General features: G+C 45.4%; 1 protein-coding gene across 14 annotated transcripts in view; it reads left to right on the top strand.

Moving 5' to 3' along the window:
- The window catches only part of MSI2 (musashi RNA binding protein 2), a 255,752-nt gene that overhangs the window by 70,639 nt on the left and 160,373 nt on the right, over nucleotides 1–24,740 (top strand). For all 14 annotated transcript variants that reach the window (XR_013925802.1, XM_080374218.1, XM_080374221.1 and 11 more), the window contains one exon: nucleotides 17,071–17,163. Coding sequence is in view for 13 of the 14 variants with exons in the window: in XM_080374218.1 (XP_080230344.1) it covers nucleotides 17,071–17,163 (93 nt within the window). In the remaining variant the exon portion in view is untranslated. The remainder of the gene's footprint in view (nucleotides 1–17,070; nucleotides 17,164–24,740) is intronic.

Genomic DNA, 24,740 nt, shown 5'->3' with positions numbered 1-24,740 from the left:
TTTGTGAAATGCAGCCTGACATTAATGTTGCAGTCGTTCCCCATGCCTGAGACTGAAGCAGGAGCTCAGCTCTCCTGGTGATGTTTAGAGTGACTACTGAGAAGTGAACAAAGTAGGTATTTGTGCTGCGTGTAACGAATCATCTGAGGTATAGCCAGAATGATCCGACTGTGCTAGTGTTGCTGTGGCCAGCGGTTGCTGGGTGGGTTTGCTGCTAGTCAATACATGTACCAGCTTTTACAGTTGACGTCCCTAGAGGGACAGTGCACTGGGTAATAAAGTTAGTCTTTGTGGTTTCTGATAAGGTACTTTTCACCACCAAATGTGGAAACTTCGAAAGTCAGACTGTTATCAAAGAGCAAAATTGAACTGCTCCAGGAACAGACATTGCACAGCTGATACTAAAACATAATAAAAACCCCCATCACCAGTATTTCATATCTTTAAACCTAGAACTATTTTTTTGTGTGATGTAAAGGGCTACTGTAGACAATGTACCTTGCTTTTTAAGAGGAGTTAGCTTTAACTGTCTCCTTTATCTTGTTTGGTGAGATGTCCTTCCTCGGATGGTGCCCGGCGAGATGCTGCTCAGCTGTCGTCTGCAGGGAAGAGCCTAAAGCTGAAATGTTTTTAACCTGCGGCTGGTTGCAGAAGTTTAGTCAACCTCTTCCCTTCCTCCTCCTTCAAAACACGACGGAGTTTTCTTTTATTGTTCCTTTCCCACAAAATTTCTTGTAAAGAATGGCATTTTTTCTCGGGGGAAAAAGAAAACATCAAACCCAACCAACCAACCAAGAAAACCCCAAACAAACAAAAAACTCAACCCCAAGCTCACAGGGCTTTGCCAGAAGGAAATTTGACCTGCTGTAGTCCGTATCTTTCTATGAAGAGCCATTCATTAAATTTCTTGTCTTCTAGAGTGCCCAGAAATTCTCTTTTGGGATCGGGAGATGTGTTGTTGTTGATGCTTTATAAGGTACAACACTGGTTCTGGAGGGTTTTCCATCTGGGGAGGTGCCCTGACAGATCAGGTCAGAAGGACTTTGCTTTTCTAGGCTGGTGCTGTAGTCAGGGGGCTGCTCTCTTAAATCAGGACCTGTCAGATACAAATTTCTATTCCAGGAAATTATCCTTTGCTTCCCCCTCTCCTTTCCTAGTCCATCTAGTATTCATCTGCAGTCCCACTCCCACTCTACTGTCATTTCAGTCTTCCTCCCCGTTAATTGACTTGGGAGATCATGCTAATTCTTCTTGATTGGGGCTGCCACCTTTGCTTTCTGCTAATCTGGCATGCACATATTCTCTGTTCGCCTGTCTCTTCAGTTCCTAAAAGTCTATAGACAGGTTCCTTGTGCTTCAGAGAGAAAAACCTGGGCACGTGGTAGCAGTTTCTGCAACAAGTGGTTGTGTCTCTGTGGACTGACTGCATCCTCAAGGCCAGATTTTATTTCTCAGTACAGACATTACTGGCAACAGTAGGACTTCCTCTGTTTACCTGTTCAGAGCTTTTGGTCTTTCCTTCCATCTCTGTCCCTCATGCACTTAATTTCTGTTTTTCTTCTCTGCATTCATTTCTTTTGTGATGCTTTTTTTTTTTTTTAAAAAAAAAAAAAAAGGATAGAAAAAAAACAACCCTCCAAACTCTTCAGGTTACTCCATAAGAAATATAGCAAACCTGATATTAATACCTGTTCTATCTGGGACAGGCTGTTAGTGCTGGAAATGATCTCTATTCTCCCCCAGTATTTTACAGATGAGCACTGAAAAGCATCTTTATTCAGTTTGACTGTTGCTATTATGTGGCGAGGCATTCAATAAAAGTTGTGATTTATGAGATGTGTGTGGCCGTTGTTGTTTTTTGCTCTGTCATCTATCAGGGAGAGAAAAGCCAGGCCTGATAATTCTTGGCACATAGCTTTTTCAGTTAAGAATGTCAGCTGTCAGGCTGTCAAGAGAAGTTATTTCTCTGGGTTTTTTTTAAATAGGCAGAGATCCTGCTTCTTACTGTGCTACATTGATAAGGGAGTGCTTTCTGTATTGCTGAAAAAGTGCGTCCCATGGTAAGGCCCTTAGTGTATGCCCACTTAAACTTCCAGTGCTTTGTGTTTTCAATGTGTGACAGCACTTGATTGCTTAATATAAAAATGCATTCAGTTTCTTTTTTGCAGCTTTTATGTGGCACACCCCCCCCCCCCTTACTGAATGGAATGCATTATTTTTTTTCTCCTGTTCTCTGTGACTAGGTATTTTAAAAGTGCTCTTTTGCAAAATATGTGCACATTAGATAATCTGGTGTTGCATAAAAGCTCTTTCATATTTTGGGGGCTCCATGCATGCATAAAGTAGACCTAATTGAAGGCAGAGGCTGTTTGTCACAAACTTGAATATAAAGATGGGGGATGGCGGGGAAGAATTATGTTAAATGTCAGGGTGATGGCGGTGGCTCCCCCCCCCCCCCCCCTTATTAGTTATTTGCAAAAATGTATCAAAAAGTCATTTTGATGCAGTGTACAATAGTATCACAAACTTGTGCTCTGCATCCTAAGTGCCCGGTTAGAGCACAGTTAGAAGCTGAAATCATTCCTCGATTAGTCCCTGGAGTCCTATATAAGTCTTTAACTCTCAGCATGTGGTCTGTGATTTAACAATGGATGAAGGATTGCTGAACTTGAGCTGAATGTATAACCTGAAATTTTCAAACCTGCAGCCCCTTTATTTTCTCCTCTCCCCTCCTTCCTGGAGAAGATCCATCAAACCCTTGCCACAGCTGGCAGTGAATTTGCCTTCAGGGCAGAACTTTGGAGCTGGATAGACTGGCAGACTGCAGTTCATATAAATGGATAGCAAATCCTATCAAAAAGAGGCAAGAAAGGTGTCTGGCAGCCGTGCAGTTCTTGGGGTTGCTTTAGGGCTGTAAGATCTCTTGGAGGACAGAAGGGAATTGGTCCTGACTTAACTGCTGTCTTCATGTGGCTGTGGGCGCAGATGTGATGACCTCCTTATTTTGGTGATGTTAGCCTTCATGTAAAAGGAGGAAAACCTTTTTATGCGTTAATTTGGTCTGGACAGCTCATTTACATACTTTCTACCACTTTAAAGATATGAGGCTGGAGAGGTGTCATGTAAAACTCTATGAAAGGTTTTGTTGTTAACCTGTATGAACTATTTTGATGTACGGCACCGTGTGTGTAGCTTATAGATGCTCACATTGTTCATAGGTTATTTCTTAGAAATACTGGAGCGGTCTTTAGCCCTGTGTCTGGCTATGCAAGTTGAGGCATAGGGCTTCTAGCCTTACGTTAAAATTTCCAGTGTCGTTACAGACCTTGTGATTCCCTGGGAGGAATGAAATCTTCCACCAGCCTGCAGATAGCCGGGCAGTGGCAGTCAGTTTGTGTGCAGATTGGAAATTCAAGCTGAGGTTCTCCAGTGTCAACAGCACATCTGCCACTTGACAGGTGACCTGCTGGCAAAGGGTGTTGCTGCTTTCCTCCCTGTGCTGTATCGTCTGAATATCTCTTCTCCTGCGAGAGAGTTGAAGCTCACATGGCAGGAGCGCAGTCCGGAGGTCTTCAGCTCAATCCCCATGTATCAGGCAGGAGGCAGATGTTAATGGCATTCAGATTTGGCTGAGTCAAACTACACAAGTGGCTGTTCATGGAAGTTGTCCCAGCTTTTCATGTCCTGCCAGACCTGGAAATCCAGTCATCTTGGTGACTTGGCCTTTTTATGTGAGATTTTTGGCAGTGTTGTAATGATCTAGGTACTTTCAAGTCTGTAAGTGTATTGAGCTGTGATAATCTTTGATACTGGCAGAGTTCTTGCACTGGGGAAGACAGGGAAGGAGTGTATTTCCAGCCAAATACTTATTTTCAGTAACATCATTATTATTAAAGACCTGTTGGTGTTACAGATGGGGTAGGGAAGAGGCCCTTTGTGGTAGCATGTGTTGCTCTGGAAGCCAGTAAGGCACCTGTGCAGCACTGCGCTTCTGAGCCGTGGTGGGGAAGGAAGGAACCAGCAGCACCTCTTCTTCTCCTCCAGAAGGTAGAGGGATAAGCTAGTGACTGAACTGCCACAATTCAGTGATTTCTTTGAGCTCTGCAGGTCTTGCAGCCCTAGGGAGAAAAAGAAATGACAGGACTGTCAACATGACAACAGTTCTCTTTTAATCCACTATCTGTGCCAAATTTTGTGAGTGCTGGAACAAGGGGAGCCTTGCGTTTGAGAACAGGTCGCGGTGCAGTGCAAAAATACCTGTGGTTTTGATGTCATGATTTGCAGGGAGTTAATTTGTGCCAATCTTACCGACGAGTGGGCGAACATGTCTCTGAAGTGAGACCCCCTGGGGTCGGGCAGGCTCAGAGCTGGAGATGTTTGAATCATTTTGCACGCTTGGCCCAGGGGGAGCAGGGAGTCTTTGTGAGCTCTGGTGTGGTTTGCTGGCACTCTGCCCCCTGTCCTGGAGCCTCCACTTCCATGCCATGCATTTCTTTACCCCAGATCCTCACTTTGGACAGGGAGCTGTGATGGGGCCATCCTGAGGACCAGTTGTGCCATGGTTAACCCGGTTAGCAGCACAGAGCTTGGCAGCATGCCTCACCGTGTCTGCTGGAGGGCTGAGGGTGAGCCTGAGCTTAGTTACATGTGCCTGAAGTTGGGACAGGTTTAGCTGTCTCCTGCTTTTGTAAGTCCCCTGAGCTGCTGTGGGGAGTTGGTGTGCTGCAAGCCCCAGCCCGGCGGTGCGTGGCCCAACGTGGGAGGTGAGAAGGGAGCGTGAGAGTTGGCCTGTTCTGGTGAACAAAAGCCTGCCTTAAACCCATCAAGGTCTTAGAGATGGTCTTGTTAAAAGCCTGGGTGCTGAGTCACGCTGTGTGTTCTGTCATACAAATGCCAACGTATAAACACATCCGTTTTCACAGAATCTCTTGCCAAGTACTTGGGTTTACAATGTTAACAGCTTTAAGTAAATTCTTCCTGGAGATAACTGATTTATTAGGCTCCTACCCTTCTGAAGGCAAAGCTAGTCACAATTAACAAACAAAGCAGCATGAGGCAGTTATCATTCTGGGTAATAAATCTTTCAGTGTTGGGTACCACTTGCTAATGGGTTTAGAAAGTAAAACTATACGTCAGTCAAAGCGTGCCTTCAGCCCGGGCAGGCAGTGTGTGCGCAGCCGCCGTGTGTGCATGTAATGGAATAGCTATTAACGCAGAGCACTAATGATTTCCACTTGCGTACCCAGGCGTGCATTGGAGGTGGATGATGGGTTTGTGTTCGGCAAGGGGCAGCTCTGCGGTGCGAGCCCTCTCAGCTGTGCCGAAGCCCGCCCTTGCTCTGGTGCCGGTGCCGGCGCCGTGTCGGGCTGTGCTGCACGCGGTGGTTTCACGGTGTGCCTGCACGCCTTGGTCTCAGCAGGACTTACATGAGTAGAAGCCTGTGGTCTGTTTGCTGTAGTGGGGGTGGCAGAAGGGCAGTGGGTCACTGGTTTCGGTACTCTACTGAACAGAAGTATGTTAGCTCGAGGGTTCAACGTGCTGCGGATAAAGGAGCCCCTTTGATTCTGCTGTCATTGTACAACAATGACTACATAAAGTTTGAGGTGGGTCAAGCTGTCCCTCATTTTTCTTTGGCTTTTTTTGGCAGCAGCTGGAGTTGGATCTACTTATTTACCCCTGGAAAAGGACTGCTTTTGCATCTAGTTTGGCAGAGGCTGTGGGGTGTGCTGGCTGTGGGGTCCGTCCTGTGCAGAGGAGGTCTGGGTCCCGCCGAGGGGGAGCAGCCGGAGCCACTGAATCTACAGCAATGAAAGCCCTTCGCAGGCAGAGTTAGTGCTGGTGCCAGACGAGGCTGTTTAAGCACGCTGGTGATACTGTGTGTGCCACTAGATGAGGTGTGGTTGGCACCCGGACATGTTAGAGGAGTGTTGTGGGGTGGTCTTAGGAACAAAGTGTGTCTGACCGGTCCTGCAAGAGCTGGACTGCAGGGTAGCTCGGGCTGCTGGCCCTGCTGCACGGGGAGCTGGTAACCACCTGCCCTGGAAGAGGAGCACTCTGAAAGCATGGTGGTTGCCATCTATTTGGTCTTCTGACACTAGGAGCGATTGCTCAGTGGTGCTCTGGGGAGCCTGGGAAAGGAAAGAGCTCTGTGCTGTGAGCGGAGGCGGGGAGCGACTCACGGCAGATGTGTGCTCTTTTTCCTGAGCTCTCAGGGGCGCAGCAATTGCCCTTGGTCCTTACTGCTTTTATTTGGTCTGGTAATCCTCTCCTACTCCTGTGCCGCTTTTTCTCACACTTTTACCCCCTTTCCTGCCCCTGTGTCTTAATGCTAGCTCCTCTTTCGGCCTGGCATCCTTTCCTGGCTCTCAGTTTTGATGGTACACAGCTGAGAAATGAGCCCTCCAAGTTTTGGTCGGTAGTTATTGTTGTTCCCAGACAGCGTCTTTGTTTGGATAAACAATTGGTCCAAGACCTGTTAGCATGGTTTCTAGCGCTGGGGAAATATTTCTTGCCGTGTTTGTAAAAATGATCTAAATGGATCCGACATCCTGGCTATAAAACATCTGTAACATTACACATTTAGTTATGTTACTAGGGACTTGAGTTCATTTTGATGGGTAGTATTTTATCTGCTACTTTTCCCCTTCTGAAAGCAAAGCTTTCTGTAGAGGAGGATTTATAGAAATATATTTCCAGCACAAAAAAAAGTCACACACATTAAGATCTTGGAGTAAAGGAGAAATAATGTCTTTTTTTGGAGACCTTGGCTGATTTATCTCTTGCTTGGTAGTTTGGTATGACCTTCCTAGCTAGGAACAATATTTTTTTATTCTTCCTTTAATAACAATAATGTCAGTAACAATGTCTTGCACTCACTGTTCCAGCATCTTCAAATCAGACTTTCAGAGGCTTAGACATTTAATGAGTGAAGCCTCACAGGCTCTGTTGAGCTGTAGGGAATTTTTGTTTTGTTTTGTTTTGTTCTTTTCGTGGAAATCAAGGCACACAGTACTCGATTGTGCAACGTACTCAACCTAATGAGGCTTCCACAAATGCTGCAAGTTTAAATGTATGCTTAAATGCTGAGCCCTGCAGTCTCCAGCTGAGTTTCTCCCAAGACTCTTTGATACATCGGCCCTATGGAGACTAAAATTACTTGCCCCGTGGTCAATAAGTGAGTAAACATTACGCAAGGGAGACAAGCTCTTGTAGCTGCGAGGTGCTGCCTTCCTTTGGAAAAAGTATGAATGTTTTCTCTTGTCTTGGTTCCACTCTTCATTCTCAGTGCCGCTCCTCAGGGGCCCTTTTATTCCTAGTCAAGGGTTATTTGATCCGCTTTAGAGCGACAACTATGTTGCTTTCATAATGGCTGGTGGGTTCCCTCCCTGGCAAGGGAAACATCTTTCTTTAGTGAGATGAAGGTAGGAGTACCTTAATTCATGCAGTTCACCAACCCATTTGTGGAGGGGGGAAGAGGATAAAAGAAAAGGTGTTGTTTCATAAAATTGTGGAAGTATTTCAACAGCAGTAGTAGGCAAATCTGGACATTTTGCAAGATTCCAGTGGTCTCGCATCGGAGGAAGGGATCACCCTTGTGAAAACATCAGGCAGCGCGTTGCATAGACATTAGCTTGACTCAGCAGATGAAGTAAAACTTGCTCATCAGTAACTGATTGCCATGTGCATCTATATTATGTAGATGAATTAATCAAGGCTAAGGGTTAAAGTTTTTCCATTTGTTCTTTTCAGAGAAATCATCTGGAATATGTTGGGAGGGAGGTAAATTGCTTTACGCATTTCTTTTCTCTTCCTGTGAATTTTTCTTGTTTTAGCAGAACATTATCTAGAGTCTAACAGAGAGCTCTCATCACTGATTTGACAGGGCTATCATGAAAAATTAGTTGATACTAACTTAGAAGTACTTAAATTACATCGTGCTTTCTGCAGTGTAGAGGCAATGAACTTCTTTTTGGAGTGACCTCAGTGTTTGGAGCTGGAAGAATTTATAAACTCTTACAGAATGTGTACTTTTCTTAGTCTCTGAATTGGAATGCGCTATTGGATTTTTGTTAAACACTGTGTTAAACCTCCAAATACATGTCTTCCTTCTCCTTTTTGTAAGTGCATGCTTAAAGAAAGGTTCATTGACAGCACCATAAAAGCCATCCTGGCTGCAGAACCACGTGATTTTGGGTGTATTGACAGAGCAAGCTGCTTGCATGCTAAAAGGTATGGCTGGCTGAACAGTGTCACTGCTGGTGCGTGCTCTCCTAACTTCAGAGGTGAGCGTGGAGCAGCCAAAGAAAAAAAAGTTTTGCCCATGAGATGAGGGCACGTCCCCTGCAAGTGGTTTGATGCCTTGCCCTGTGAGCGTTTGTATGCTAATGGGAGAGGGCCTGTGCAGGAGCTGCATTTTGGCTCCTAGCTGACAGCTGTCACGTGGCACCGTGACTTCATGGGCTTGGGCAGCCCATCTGCTCAGTAGACAGCAACTCTTGGTTGAACACGGCTTTGCCTGGGCTTCCATGAGCCATTTGATGGTCAAGGCCTGCCCGTGGCAGACCTGCCCGTGTGCCTGCAGCAGTGGCGAGCTGGCAACTGCAGCTGTGTGAAACATGGCAATAACCAAAGGTAGTTAATTTAGCCTGCTGCTCTTGCTCTAACGTATTTATAGATTTTAATTGGGTTGATATGATTCAAATCACAAAAAAATTGTGAGGAGTTTTGGATGAGGGTTTTGAGTCAATGGGACCTGTAGGACCTGGAAAAATAAGACCACTTAAGTTCTTCAGTACGGATTTTGGCATCCAGCTCCAGGCACACAGCTTCTGAAGCTGTTGGCTTTTGTGATCGGTTGTCCTCTGGGGCAGGCCCTCAGCTGCCCTGAGTTGTGGAAGCTCCACACAGATCTCTGCCTTCAGCAGATGGGCAGGAGCACAGCCTGTCCCGGCGAGGCAGCCCGCGCTGCGGCAGCAGAAAGTGCCACCGGCTGCTGTGTGCAGCCTCCGTGCAGGCTCTGCCTTGCTGCACAGCCCCCCCCCAGCTTCGGGAAGGCAGGCACAGCTGGTTGCTGCCTTGTATTGTTCCAGATTAAAAAACAAGGACTTGGGTATGTTTTTGGGAAGCTGCTTAGCTTGGTTTCCCACTTTGACCCACTTTAGCCCACCCTGCTTCTCCTGTAGAGCCTGACTCCAAATCGACCTTGAACATGCCCTTGTAAGCATGTCCTTTCACAACTGTATGTCCAGCTGGGGGACACAATTTTTCTGGTTGTATTTTGGATATGGCACATGATGTTTTTTTCCAGAAGACAGTATAATATGAAGAGGAATTGATGAATGTGGTAATGGTCAGTTAATGCTGTGTTTCCATCGGATATTGCTGCAGTGTCTTTGATCGTGAGGTCCCTGGGTGGAATGCTCTCTCTCCCTCTCCCTCTTTTTCTTTTTGCCTGTGCAAGGTGAAGGTTTGCCAGTAGCCTGTAGATTTAGGACCAGAGTCTTAATGGCTTCCCACTGGGACCTTTGTCCCTACATTACATGGGTATTACAAAAAATCCCACCCCTAGTACATAGTCACATTGGGCAGTGATCTCCATTTGTGGTCCTGAGATGTATTCATTTAAAAATAATTATCTTCATGTAAACTTATTAATGCAGTTTTTAAGCACTGCTGAACAGTAATCAGGCAGGCATATTAGGTAAGTTGTCTGCACTCAGCGAAAATTTAGAGTTACTTTCCTTACCATAGCGTGCATGAGAAGCTAAAGCAACCAGGGGGATTTAAAAAGATTTTCTTTCTGCTCCCCTCTTCCTGCCTCTGTATCTTGCTTCTGTAACCCATAAAAGAGTTAACTAGAGCGCAGTGGAAGGGAGCAGCCCCAAGGGACATGATATAACTGGTTATAGCAAGGCTGAGGGGCTGTGATCTATTCCTGTTCTCTGGAGGGTGTGAAGTCTGGCTCTGGCGAACTTTACTGTGTCTTTTGATATGAAGCTTGAAGCCAGATTTTGCTCAAGAAAATGCTGAGCTCTCACAGCTGGGGCTAATTTCCAGGAGATTTGATCTGCCATGAAGGGAGCTCTTTGTGGTGGTACACGTAAAGGCATTGCTGTGCATGGAGAGCAGGGGGTGGTTTGTAGGGGGCTTACGGGAGGGCATGGGATGCTCCTGCCCGGACAGCAAACCTTTCTTCTGGGGACATGCCCGTGGCCTGTGACGGGCTGCTGTTGCTTAACTGTACCTGTGAGTGAATAAGGGGTGGGTGCTCCCAGGGGAGGCAAACGAGAGAGTTAAATTTGGTTGTAATCGGGAAGATGACCAGGAAGGGCTTTGCTGGGCCCAGGCCAGATCTGCTCGTGAAATGCCAAGCCTGGCGCTGACGGTTGCTGCCAATTCAATCTGTCATATAAAAATCACTTTGTGTGTTCTGCCTCCTGCTGATACCATAGTCATCGAGGGAGAAAAATAAAACACTAGCCAAAAAACAACCCTCCCAAAGTTAACAGCAAAACCAAAGCCAGCCAGAACTAGGCATACAGCAGGGACTAGGTTAGCAGTTTTGTTTATGAATGGATTGGGAGAATACAACCCATCTGTATTTTCCACAGAAATCAAGGGAACTGATTTACCCCGCTGGGAATCTGTGCTGCTTGTTTGGATTAAAGAGCTCTTTCATTCCTGCATACCTTTCTATAGCTTGAGCTGGTTCTCAGAGGATGACATTAGCCTACACGAGGGTCAGGCACAAGGTATTTGCACTGTTCAAGTCTTGCTGAAATCCTATTTTGAATACTTAAGCATGCTGTATGTGCATGTAAAGCCATGCTGCCTCTGCACAGGGTTGAGTTCCTCTTGCTGTTGCGGAGCTTGTGTCTAGTATGTGCTAGCTGATAGTACGCAGTGCTGTCCATCGTTTGTCAGCCGTACGGTAACGCCGGGGAAGGGGCTGGTTCCTGGAGTGTTCCCTTGCTTATAGAAACCTTACAGAAAGGTTGGCAGCTTTCAACAAATGCTGCCTTTTTCGTCGTGGGCTTTGTATCATGTTTCAGTTTGTTTTTTAATAGCTTTTTGGAACTTGCTGTGAGGATCCCGGAGGCAAAAAAAAAAAACCTGGAGAATTCTTGCTTATGGTTTGTGCTTTGCCAAAGAAGCCTAGCAATTTAGTTAACAAGATCGCTTCCCCTATTACATGAGTTATTGTTGTTTTTAATTAGAGGTAATGCTGTAGTTTGAATGTAGAACACAATGGGGTATAAAATGCAGTTCAGCATATATACCAAAGATGATTTTTCCAATTATAAACCTATTTAGAAGGCGGATACATTAGAAATGGTGAAATGTCAAATTACAGATTAGGTGAGCAAGCTGCAATACACATGCACCCACTCATACATGCTATCGTACAAGAGAGAGGAAGGTGCTCTGGAAAACAGTTATATATGCATAATTAGTTTAATCTGAAATTAATGCTAATTTCGGCAATTTGTGATGCAGTTTCACTATTAGTACTCTAGTCCACTTCCACCATGTTGAGAGGTTGAGGATGCAAAGCCTTAATGAATTCCACATAGGTGTGCACCAGAGCTGAGTTCATGCACCGGTTTCCAGAGCGTTCTTTGAGCCCTGTGTGTGTTGGTTTGCTTCAGTGCCTGTCTCTGCCCCTTGCTTTTAGTGAGCGGGTACTCATTTAGAAAGTAGTCCTGTTTCAAGCAAAGATGTGATGGCATGCAGAATATGCCAGTATTTGTGACCTGCTGCCGTCTACATTTGCCCAGGTCATTTTTAACTGTGCCTGCACCTTTGGATGACCCAGTTACAAAGCACGTGCATTTCACTTTTGCAGTGAGACCTGCCAGTGACATGTTCAGTGTGCTCTCTGTGCTAGCTGGGTGTAAGCGCTCATCCTTTCCAACCTCATCATCTGTGCCTCCTAAGATGGGATCTCTTCACTAAAACTGGGGGGGGAGGGCAGCAAAAGAAGGCTGTGCAAAGAACGGCATTGAAATGACACTTGAACCCATTACCCTGAAGTCAAGTATGTAACTTCTGTATTCAACATAGGCTGGGCCTTGGCTCATCTGAGAAGAGTAGTGCATACTTGTTGTTTTGAGATTTTGAAATTCTGGGAATTCTGCAAAATATTTCATGACCTTAAAATCCCCTTTATTCATTTTTAATAGCCATGATAAGACATTTTCAATTGGGAAAGAAAAAACACCAAGAAAACAAAGAACAGAGTTGGTACATGAGTATGTAAGGATATTAACAGACAATGAACTGGAGGCTTTAACTGCAAAACTGCAGTTCCTTCATTTTACCTGAGTCAGTTGGGTTTAACTCAAGTAGTGTATTGATGTGTTTGAGTGGGGCAGGATTTTTGTTTCCAGTGACTGCATCTTCAGCCTGTTGTTTGGAGGAGATTTACCCGGCATGCCCCAAAGCGATCTAATTACAACCTTAACCTTGCAAAAATGGCATAAAATTGGAACTCTTGCTAAAGCAGGGTGGTTTTTTCCTGCTTCTGCACCACCTGAAGTGTTTGCTCAGTTTCAGAACACAAAGGCAAATGTATTTTTCAAAAGCCAAGCCAATAAAGAGACTGTAACCTTGAATGACTCTCCACAGTAGTAGTCACATGTGTTTTGATTAACTGCAACACTAACACAGTATACAAATAAAGCAATTCTGCTGGTACTTACAATTAACGGACTATAACCAGTGTTAGATCTAACTCTCCCCTGTTGATTCTTTCTGCAGCGAGAGAGACACCTTCAGTATACAAAAGCTCCAAAAGTACGTAATATCTGCATTTTGCAGAGTCCTGCAATAGTGCATGATAGATGTATTATACTGCAAATTAGAAACAAAGACATGAAGCTGGAAGTATTGTGGTTTCCAAGTGACCTAGACCACTTGGAGTCATTCATAAAACGTGGGTTTGTGATTGATTCACACAAATCACTTCCTAGTACCCAAACGCTGCCGTTCCCACCGTAGGCAAAGAGCAGATGGAGCTGCTGTCTGAGGGACCAGACCCCAAATCACTGCAGCTGACTCCATGTTGCAGGAGTGCCCCCATTGTAAGCAGCCTCCAGAAAACAGATTCTAAATTTACTTACAGGGAAAGATGAAGATCCTCAGTGATTTCATTGGAGGGACTTCAGGCTGGGGACTCAAGAGTTTTTGGGCTTTTTTGTTATAATAAACAATTGGTTTTTTTATAATTAATATTTCTCTTAGTTATATCCATTAAAGCTTTTATGAAATAGTAGATCTTTTTGTGGTTGTTGTTAAAGGTATGCTGATTTATTTTCAGAGCCGTGTGAGAAATTTTGATTTTAAAAAACATTTTTAAAAGAGAAGCTCTTCATTTGGCTCAGTTCCCTGTGACTCTGATTATTTGCCACCTTTAGGATTTACTAAACAGCACTATGTGTCTTCATTAAATACTCTTTTACCCTTTGTTTTTTCCTCCCTGGAACAAGCACAGATCTGGGGAGGTGATAGTGGAGAATACCGTTATGGGATAGTAAGGACGTCATTCACTGGGATGAATCGGGAGCTGTTTGTGCAGGTGCCCTGCATCTGCTGAGGGTGCTTGGTGAGAAGTAAGGCACAGTCTCCTCCTGTGCCCTCACTGCCATTAGCAAGGAGAAATTTTGGGACTTCTCAGGTAACGTCAGTTTTCTCAGTACTCGTGTGTGAATGTCCCTGGTCCTGGCAATTCAATGTGCTTTAAATAATCTTTTTTATTGGCGATTCAGTGGCTGACCTACACAGAAAAGGTGTCCCTGGTGTAGTAAAATCCCTGAGTTAGTGATTAATTTTATTTATATTTTAATGTCTTTTGAGTGCTTCGTCATGTGGGGCTAACCTCGTTGCAAACCCGTGGCTGTTGGGCTGACAGGCTCTCTCTGGGTCTGCGGTGCGATGCTTGGCTGGGCTCGTGGCCGCCCGGCAGCCCTGTGCATGGCAGGACCACAGTGCTCAGCGGTTCTCACCCCGATGAAGCCTTGCCATGTAATTCGTCTGTTTAGCTGACGAGGGACGATTTGCAGGTTAGAGCAAGAGTTGGAGGCTTTGTTTCCAGTTGGTCCGAGTCCTGCTGCTGATACCTAATAATTGAAAGATGGCACGGCTGCACCAGCACAGACAAGTCAGCTGCACGCAGCACTTTACCTGGCATTAACGTTTGAGAGACAAATGGATGCTTCCAGCACTAACAGCAACTCTTCTCGCCCACAGGGGCTCTCCTGGGTGCCCTGGGCTAAATCCAAGCGGAGCATGGTGCTGGCCTCCTGGCCTTCCATGAGAAGTTGTCATGGCACCGCAGTGAGTGGGCTCCATCCACCCTCTCCACTGCGCTTGCCTGGACCTTTACAGGGAAAAGGGCAATTCCCAGCCTGGCACATGTTCTGCGGCGCCGAGGCTGCTGGTGGTCGATGGTGGTGAGGTGGACTGAGAAGGGGACGCCTGGTGGAGCCAATGGTGGGTCTGGGGCATGTCGGTACCTCATGCCACCGGTGAAAGGAAGGCAATGGAATCTGTTGAGGCACATCAGGATAGCAGGAATTGCTAAGGCTACACGTTACTTCTTTTGCTGAGGGGAATATGTATAACAAAGCAATTGAACCGTCTCTTCAGGAGAATGTAGATTGCAAAGGCAGACTTAATTTTGTGCTTCACTTTGGTACCAAAGAGCTGATTTCTGAAACCATTTCCCAGCTCGCAGCACGTCTCTAGGCATTAAAATGTGAATTTGCTTGTCATTACCAATATTTTCTTTGACTGAAGCTATTGAAACAAAGTAGTCTTCTTTTTTTTTTTTCCTTTAACCTTCAATCTGGCTTCTAAAAGAAGTAGCTCTTCTTTTCTTTCTTGGTCAAATATAAAAATGATGATAATTTCAAATACTGCTTTAGAGTAATTGCTTTCCTCCCTCTTTTGTATGACAACAGAAGCTTGGCCTGATCTTAAATCAGATGCTGGCAGGCAGAGGGGTCTTGACAGCCCTGCAAAATCCTTTAGTTACAAGTCGGCTTTAGCCAATTCTTTATTTGTAAATGACAATTTTCTACAGAAAAATATATGCTTGGGCTTCAATTTCGGAGTCCTAGATTGCAGCCAGGAAAAAATAATTGAATTTTTACACTGTTTTTCCCCCCACTCTCTTTTCTTCCTAAGTTTAAAAAAAAAAAAAAAAAAAAAAGCAAAGGTCTGAAAAGCATGGTTAGGGGCCGATTGAGGGAAACATCTACTCTGGTTAATTTGAATGGCACTGGAGACAGGAGCGATGTTTAATTTGTTCTGCGCTGGGAGATTTTGGGGCTACTCCAAGGCTTTTGCTCACACTGCCAGGGTTCCGTGAAGGCTTTGCCCACCGCCGCACAGCACGGCGTGTCACTGCGGCCCTGCTCGCCTGGCACAGCCCAGCTGGGCTGGCAGCACCGTCGCTCTCGGTGGCTCTGGTGCGTGGGATGGGGTCTAGTGGCACGGGGGCAGGGCCGCGGGGGAGCCCCTGCCGTGCCGGGGTGGCTGCACTGCCACAGAGCCACGGCGACCCTTGGGGCAGCCCCCAGCGCCTCGGTGCGGAGGAGGTGCTGGGATGCACCGTGCGCCCTTCAGTAGCTGTCGTAAAATGCATCTTGTCTTCAGTGAAAAAATAAAATGGTGAGAAAGATCCAGGCTGTGCAGCGAGCAGCCGCAGCAGTTGTTCTGCTCGTGCACCTGCAGTGTTTGCTGTGGTTCAGCAGTTCCGTGTGTGCTTCAGCATTTGCTGGCCGGTACTTAGCTGAGCGAGTCCTGGTTCTGGAGCTACGGGGCGTATTTTCTCTTCAGTCTTTAAGTTGGCTGCTTCAGCCAGTTTCTGTCATACAAAACAAACTAATTTGTTCTAGTGCATGAATTTCTTATGGACATGTTTGTTGGTTTCTTGAGTTAATGTGCAATATTGACTTTAAAACATCTCCATGCGGTGGGGTAGGCTGCTAGTGAGTTATCTCCAGCTGTAAGGTCGCTGCCTGCTGTAAGCTGGGGCGTTTCCCCTCCATCCAAGCATACGGGGATGCTGCCCACCTCTTCAGAGCACGCTGACAGCATTGTCCTGGATCTGCCCTGATTTAAGGTAGCCCACAAGGGTCAAGTAGCAGCCCACCAAAGACACCAGTATCCCCTGCCACCACTGGGGTTTGGATCCCTGGGCTGGATCCTGCCCATCTTGAGGGGTTACAGGTTATGGATGATGGGTTATCTGATAGCACCTTCTCTGTAGCGAGTTCAGCATCATCCCTTCACCTTGTATGGACCGAACTCTGATGCGCGTGGGTCAGCAGGAAGAGCTGGGTGCTCAGCTGGGGTCTTGGGGAACACAATGGGGTTTCTGAAGGGCCTGATCCAGCCCTGATGGACGGTGATACCATGGGCATTTCAGCTGACATGCGGTTTGTGACAGGTAGAGGACTGCATGGGTATCTCTTGCTGTCTTCCGTCATTTGATGATTTTTAAAATAACTGTGCAAGTTCATTTTAAACTGACCGATGGAAACTTAATACGTTTCTTCGATTTCAGAGAATCATAGAATGGTTTGGGTTGGAAGGGACCTTAAAGATCGTCTAGTTCCAATCCCCCTGCCATGGTGGGGGGATTTAATTTGATCTAAGTACCTATTGTCTGTGAAAGAGCATGCACTCTGTCTTTAGAAAAAAAAGTAGGGGAGGGGGGCAGGAATGGCACATCTTATTTTGAGATGGTAGCTATGAAGATATAACACTTGGACTCCTTTTTCACTTATATTTGCATTGAGAAGCACAATAAAAATCATTTATTAAAAAAAAATACCCAGGGGCTAGAGCTGTTATTGAGTGCCTTTACTCAGCCATTTCTCAAATAAAAACAAAATAAGAAAAAGAAAAAAAGAAGCATCTAATCAAATAGAATCTGAATTGCTTTTGTAAAGAAATATTCTCATTAACTGGGTTAAGGATGGCATGTGTAGAATATTTCTTTTTTCCCTGTATTGTTTGAAATAATCTGGTTAAACCGTATGCTTGTCTTGTAATTTCTTACAGATGGTCACAAGAACAAAGAAAATATTTGTAGGTGGATTATCGGCTAATACAGTAGTGGAAGACGTAAAGCAATACTTTGAACAGTTTGGCAAGGTAAGTTCCTGCCCAAGTGAGCACTACATATTTTGAATTCTCCCCACCCCCCCCCCGCTCCCCCTTTCTTTGTAAAGTGTGTTTTGAAAAACCAAAGTGCAATGAGGCCTGTGCTCAAAGGAGGGCCACATTTTTTGCCTTTCAGTGTAATTTATTGAAGTCTCTGGAATTGCTTCTGGAATTCCTTTTCTGTTTGTTACATGTGCATGTGTATAACACTGCCAACACTGTTTACATTCATTAAAGAAAAAAAGAATCATTGGGAGGTGATTTTTTGTATGTTCAGGAAGGATCTGACCCTTAGCTGAATGATTACACAGTTGTCTTCTCCATAAAATCAGCCTTCTGTTTCCCTCCGATTCCAGTAGCAAAAGGAGCAGATAGATGTACTTGAGAGAGCTTGTTAAGTTGTGAAACTGCCTGAAGGAACCACGTGAATAGCAAGAGTAATACGGAAGTCACTAGAATCTCCATTTAATTTTTTATTAAAAAATCATTATGCAGGATCATGTGGAAATAGATGTGGAATCCTGACATCAGTTAAAAAAACCCAACCCCAAAACCAAAAATTAAACAAGTTTATGCACAGAAGGAAACCTGAACCTTGCCAGAATAGTCTTTTCTGTGACGGAATGGCTCAAACCCCCCAGTCTAGGCTCTGGCTGGAGCTTAGTGCCGCTGACTTCCATGGAGCTTCCTGGATCCCCAAGCCTTCTGAAAGCTTGCTCAGGAGTCCAACACAGTGAAGTGCTTGCAGAGCCGTCTGCTTTGAGAGTGGTTTGGGGTACCAACCTTCCATAGAGACTCACGTCCGCCCTGCTGTCCACACGGCTCCGTACAGCTCGATTCCTGTCTTTTGGAGTGCAGCAGTTGATGATTTAGATGTAGGATTGCATGAGGACACAGTGGGGTATCACAAAGTGAAGCAGCTCCCATTCCCTGCAGTTAGTTTACATTTCTTTTATCTGCCCTGGAAAGTCTTGGGCAGGCAGTAAGTTTGCTGAGGGCTGAGGAGGGGAGTTTATAAATTGTTTGTGTGCTGGATTGATAGCTGTTTTGCAAACCATTCATTTTATTTTCAATAATAATCTTCGATTCCGGCAGGATGTTTACAGCCTGCTGAGCCTTTTATTAAAGGATTACATGAGCTTTTGGATGTTTCTTCTGTAGTTACTGCTGATTGCAGAACTCCTCTAACCTGTATTTTTGAAGTTAATAATAGTTTCAATATAAGTGCTTTGCATATTGTCTGGATGCTGTCTTAATACAGTCTTTTTAATTTCACCATCTGGTAGTTTCATGCTTGCAATTTTACAGTCCCTGAGAATGCAGACAGCTAGGCTGTGTTTTTCAGTAGTGACTAGTGATTCAGGACGCTTCAGTTCTGCTTTTGTGCTCTCCCTTTCTTAGATAGCTTAGAAGAGGTCTGGCTTTCCAAAGGCAACGCTTTTGGAAAACCAGATATTTTTTTCAAGTGTCTTGATTTGAAGACTAAAAAGTGAAGGCGCTGAAGATAATTACAGAAGTTGCGATGGAGGCTGGAGCCAATTCCTCTGGCAGTAGAACTGGGGTTTGTCCAATTGGGGCTGCATGGTCTGCTCCGGCAGGACTCGGGCTTATGGGCCTTGGTCCCTGTGATACCAGGTGACCTTCTGCAGTTGCATCCCTGGTTCAGGCTCCCCTCCCCTAGCTTGTGCAACGGAAGGTGAGCTCGAAGTCGGTGTTTTGGAGGAGGCGCTTCTGGGCTCTATCACCGGGACTTGACCTTGTGTGCAGGCGTACAAGTTCTCTCTGCTGCGCTTTGCTGTTTGTCAGCTGGGACGGTTTGGTTTGTGGGGGGGTTTGAGGTGATTCTCCCCAGGGCTCTGGTTGTGAGAAGATGCAGAGCTAGTTAATGACCCTAGGAAATGGGGGACTTGTGTTCCAACTAAATTAGAGGACTCATTAATATGCTGCAGTGGGTGGGATGCTGCATTCTGGTATAATGGCCCAGGACTGGCCCTGTGGGACCCTGTAGGAGCTGCTTCCTTCCCCGTTCCGCTTCCCCACCTTTCCTTGACTTGCTTGCCCGGATTGCAAGCTCCTCGCGGCAGGGACTGGGGATACGGCTGTGCGCTGCTTAGCACACAAGCCTTGCTCTCCAGCCAGGCCATTACAGTGCAAACAGTGCATCGTGATCAATTGCCAAGGTTTGCATTTGCTTAGTGCTTTCTTAAAATAAATAAAGAAAACTGCATTACATAATTAGTGGACAGAGGAGCCACCCATATTTGATAAGAGCATCTCAGGTGACTTGCTCTTTGAAACGCTGAGCTTATTTATTGGTGTGGAAAAAATTGCTTACCTACTGCTGTGATTCTTGAAATCCTGTTTGTACTTGCTGCAGAGAAGAGCTTTGCAACCAGGGGAGGTTGTTTTGGTAACTGGAGGTAGCTCTCAAAGTACACAACGCGGTTAGAACAGCTATGAGCTTTGGGGCCAGGTGGACTCTCTCATTTAACTGAAGCTGGCAGGAGAGGGCATAACGTGTTGAATTTGAAACTGCAGCTTTTTGAAAAGTAAATGCCAGAGCCTTTTTCTCCAATAATAAAAAAAAAAAGACTGCTTTAATAAACCCTCTTCCTGACTTCACCAGTGAAAATGCCTGCCTGTTGGAGCACGTGGGAATGCAAACTCCTGAGACTTTGATTGTGAAATTTCTGGTAGTGATTATTTTTTCCTTCTGTAAAGCCCGGGATCTGTAGGAGTCCCAGCTTTCATTTTGTGAAGGTGAGCATCCCTAGCTGCTGTAAGCTGTGGAGGAAGACTGGGAAAAATTAACTGAATGAAGTCAAAAGGCTTAACAGAACAGCGTGAAGCAATGTAATTAACAGCCTTGTGATTGCTGAATGCTTAGAGCTGAATGGTGATGCTGAACCTGTGCACATGCAGTTGTTGTGGGGCTCCCCAGAGCGGCTTGGTGGGGTCTGGGTGCCAAGGAATGGGGGTGTGGGTGCCAAGGAAGGGGCTGGCTGCAGTGTCGTAGCCCTGGTGGGATGTGGCATGGCCAGGCTGGGGGTGCAGGCGGGCAGGGGTGCAGGCGGGCCGGGGTGCAGCCCAGTGCCGCTGGCCGGCAGGAGGCATGTCTGGGTGAGAGTTTGGGGTTGAGGCTTCACTGTCCAGGGGTTTCAGGGAGCAGGATCCACAGGAGGACAGAAGGAGGCTAAGCCAGGGAAACAAAACTCCAAGCTGTAACAGTTTATGATCAGAAGGAAAAAATAAATTAAAAAGCCATTGTCTTACTACTTAATCCTGATAGTCTAACTTGGTTGTTTCTGTGATCCTCTGTTTTTTCAGTCAAAGATGTTTCAAACATGCTTGCAAACAAAATAAATTCATCAGCCATGGTAACCCGTCCAGGGCCTGCAGCATTGCCCTTGTGCTGATGTGTGAAAAGCTGGCTGTTAAGACCAAGTTTTAAAAGAATTTAAAAGAGAAAGTGTTAGCAGTGTGGAGAGGCCACACCGCTGCCCTGTGCCATCTGTGGGGCTGGGGCTGCGGATCTGCCTGTTGGGTAGGTTGCTGGAAGTGTAACAAACCGGTGCTCTCCCAGATCAGGACATGTCGGAGTGTTTAAGGCTTCTGGTATCATTTAAAAAAGTGGGGGGGAAGGAACGGCCTGTTAAAGCCTGACCCGGCAGACTGTGACCAGCAGGAGAGAGCCCCCAGATGCTAATGAATTACACTTCTCAGGACGGGCATGTTCTGCACCTTTTAAGCTGCAAGTGACTGATGATAAAGGGCTTCTTTGGGTTCGTTTTTTACTAGGTAATGCTCCCTTTATGGAGCTCCTGTGAAAGTGGTGTAGTCCTTATTTTGCAACTTGCAATTATACTTCACATGGTGAACTGTGTAATTAGTTTGGAAGACTTATGCCTAGTCATTGGTTTATCCTAATCGGCTTTGGCTTTTCCCAACAACAAAGTGAGCTTATTTTCCTAAGCTGAAACAACTCTGCTCCCTTTGTTCCTCTCTTTTATTGTCTCATTCCTTTCATTCTGTTTTACTGCCAAAGTTTTGTTTCATTAGGCCTACAAGTCATTTCCAATCCAGTGGGCTGCTACAATAAGGCCTTTATAACTCAGCTGCCCCGGTTCCCATGTCCCTTCTGGTCTGGAGCCAGGACTTGCTGTTTGACATGGGATTTTAACCCCTTCGGTGCTGCCGCTCCCCCCCTTGGCCTCGAGGCCGCTTTGGTGCGAGGCGGGAGGGGTGGGCTGGTGGAGCCGCCTGATGAGCTTACCAACCCAAAGGGTTGCGTGCGGTCGTTAATTGATACGTTGATGTGGTTGGGCTCCAGGTACACTTCTGGACCCAATTATTGAAACAGAATTCTGAGTAAAACTCTTCTTATTGGAACACTGTAATGAGTCTTGATGGGAACAGTCCCTTGAATGAGAAGGCGACTGTGTCCTTCCCGCCCCGTTTCCAACACGGTGGGAACACAGTTACGTTAAAGGTACGTTTCAGTTGTCTGGAGCTATTAGACCAGCCCGTCTAGACTGTTCCTGTAGGAAAATCGTGTTTTCTTGTGTGGCAGAGAATGCACTTTGAATGTATACTTTTTTGAAAAAGAATGGTGATTTTTAAAGGAGGTGTGTGAAATAGTTTTGTGGACAAACAATATTTTTACATGTTGTTATTTCAAACTGCTAGAAAAGCACTGCTGGTGTTGGTGGCCCCAGCTGTTCGGGATGAAAATCCCGAAGCGGGATCATTGACGCTGTGTTTTTCCTTTCACAGCAATCCTAAAATGACTTTTGGGGAAGGGGGCCTATGGCATTTGATTTTTATTTTAAATTTTCAGATGAAATTGGAACAGACCAGCATGCATTAATTTTGTTTTCTGTTCTGGCTTGCCACGAGGTCCCTCAGACAAATCGTAGGCATGTTTCAACTTTGCTTGGGATATGTTGTTTCCTCAAGAATGGCTTTTTAGATTTGGAGATGTTGAAACAAGACAGGATTTCTGAATTACCTCTCTGGATCCGAAACGTTTTGTACAGTCACTCGTTATTTCCTGTGAGATGCAAAACAGACCAGCAGAATAATAATATCTAGCTTCTGATGTTGTTTTTTTTCCTGTGAAACTGTCGAGCTTTTGAAGGCTTGTAATTTTCTCGTCTCTTCCTTCCGTAGGCATGGCTTACTGTGGGGTGGCAGTTAAGCAAGAGGAGAGTAACTCCCCAGGCTGTCGGGGCGGCAGGCACGCCTTAGCAGGGCACAGCGCTGTCTGGCAAGGGAACTAGAGCTCAAAGCAGCGAACCTGAGGGCAGCAAAATGCGAGAATGAGAATTTCCTTCTTTGGTTGTACAGTGCATTGTAACACAGACAGCAGCGTAAATAACAACGGCTTTAACCTCTGAATAAATAATCTTTTGTAATAAAGTCCCCGTGCTTTCTCTGCGTAAGTGCGCAGGGAGGGAGGGAGGTGTGATGCTCGCTGAGGATTTCAGCCTGATCGGGTGGTTTACGTAACTTGCTTCCTACATGCTTTCCTCCCTGACAGCTGTGAAAATAGAAATCAAGAAATCATGAGAGAAGACTCCTCCTTGTTTGGCAAGGCTGTCTGGGTGTGAACGAGTTAATGCGCTGTTGTAGTATTAAGCACTCCAGTGGTTTACTTTTCCCTGAGACCTTGAGTGTGGCCTCTGAAGATGTTATTACAATAGAGTTGTTAGCATGAGAAAAGGTGGTTTTCTCACCATGGGTTCATTTTGGGGAGATTTGGAAGGCCGTGTGGAGCTGGGGCTAAGGCCAGAGGCGCAGGAGCTGCAAGGAATTTTGCTTGTATGAAAGTGAAAGCTTAGTTAATTTGGACTTGGCATACAGTTTGAACTGTATTGTTACATCTGTTGGACATTGGTATGTAGATTTAATGGTCAATGGAATACATGGATCGTCTATTCTTGAAGTATTTGCTTTGCAGAAAAGTCATTTTTGGGTTTGACAAATTGTTAGGCTTTCAGGTTTTTCAGCACTGTATTTCCAGATGCAGTATTTGTGAGCTGGCTACATTTTATGAAAAGAAGGGACAGATTTGGACTCTCATTTACATTCCGGTCCGTAGTAGTTGGAGTTCCTAAAACATTTGTAATACACAGTAAAATAGAGAATGTGGTGGCATTTTTTTTTTAGCTGCTGCTAACCTAACTGTTCCCTTCCAAGCGATTCTGAGCTCTAGACCTGGTGTGAAATAGCTTGTAGCTCATTATATTATTTTCTTCTATCTAAGGTATCTGGGTGTACCTTGGGAGAAGTTACTTAATTTGAATCATTGCACCGCCTTAAAAGAGAATGAGAATAAACAAATACGTCATTGTTTGCAGCTTCTGCTAAGTTTGGGATGATGAAAAACAATATTTGTGGGGGCTGTTCGGTTACAAAAACATGGAGTGGCATTCGGCTTTGCTGCTGACTCTGCCCTTTGCTTGTGCTGTAAAGTTCCAGTATGTCTGGATTTCCTTATTTCAGTGTTATGTTCCTGATATTCCAAAGGATAATGAATGTTCTTTTAAATTTTTGCTTTGGCATGTGACAGAGGGATCTGGGATATAGGAGTCCCTCATGGCCTAAAGCACTTTTTATTATTTCTTTCCCCTCCAACGCATGCCTTTGTTTTTTTTAAAAAAAAAAAAAGTTTTTTTTAAAAAAACTGAGAAACTCGATCGTTGCTTCACAAGAAGTCAAGGGTTTCATTCTGCCAGTGAGAAGTTGTACACAGGAAGTCAGTTTTCAGGTGGTCTGTAGTAAGACACATGCTTTGTGGAAGTGGTTTTGTTATAAATTAGATGGTGGTTTCTACCTGGATTTTATGAAAAGAGGAAACGTTAAGGCAGGATTTGTGGGCAAGGAGGCTGTATCAGAACTCAGCAGAAGTCTGAAGTACAGTTTTATTTCCTTTTCTACTCTGGTTAAATGAAATGGTAAGGAAGCTTTTGTGCTGTAGTGCTGCAACTTGTGTGAGATTAGGTAATTGTGGTGGAGAGCCGGGGCCCCGAGCATCTGTCTTCTGTTTCCCACTGTGCCACCCACTTGCTGTCTGACTTTGGGCAAGCTGTTTTATCTCGCCTTACATTTCCTTGCCTTTCTTACTTAGCAAGCTCTGAAGGGCATGGGAAATGTAAATATGCCAACACTCATGTCACTTGCAGCCTTCTTCAGTGTGGCGTGGCCATGGAGTGGAGGCATCACCCTGGAGCCGTGAGCGGGACGGCGGGTGAGCCTTGCGTGCACCTGGGCTGCTCTGGGTGCCTGCGGGTGTACGGCTGGAGCTGCCCAGCTCCTCGGAGCCATGAGGGCAGCGCCTGCATCCCTTGCCTAAAATGTATTTTAAGACAGCTGGGAGTTTTTTTGGATTTTTCCTTTGGTGGTTGTGGTGTTGCGGGTTTTTTTGGCACAGTTACGGTTAGTGCCCTATATTCTGTCTCGCATACTTTAGTAAAAGTAGGGGAGAAGTGTTGATCCTGAGCTTGCAGAGTAGGTCACCATTGGTGACCCAGAATCATGCCAAGAGCCCAAATGAAATCAGTAATTAA

The sequence above is a fragment of the Falco punctatus genome (genome assembly GCF_963210335.1).
Source record: "Falco punctatus genome assembly, chromosome: 1".
Classification (NCBI taxonomy): Eukaryota; Metazoa; Chordata; class Aves; order Falconiformes; family Falconidae; genus Falco; species Falco punctatus.
Note: the sequence above shows the minus strand (reverse complement) of the source record. Positions and strands in the feature narration are given on the sequence as shown.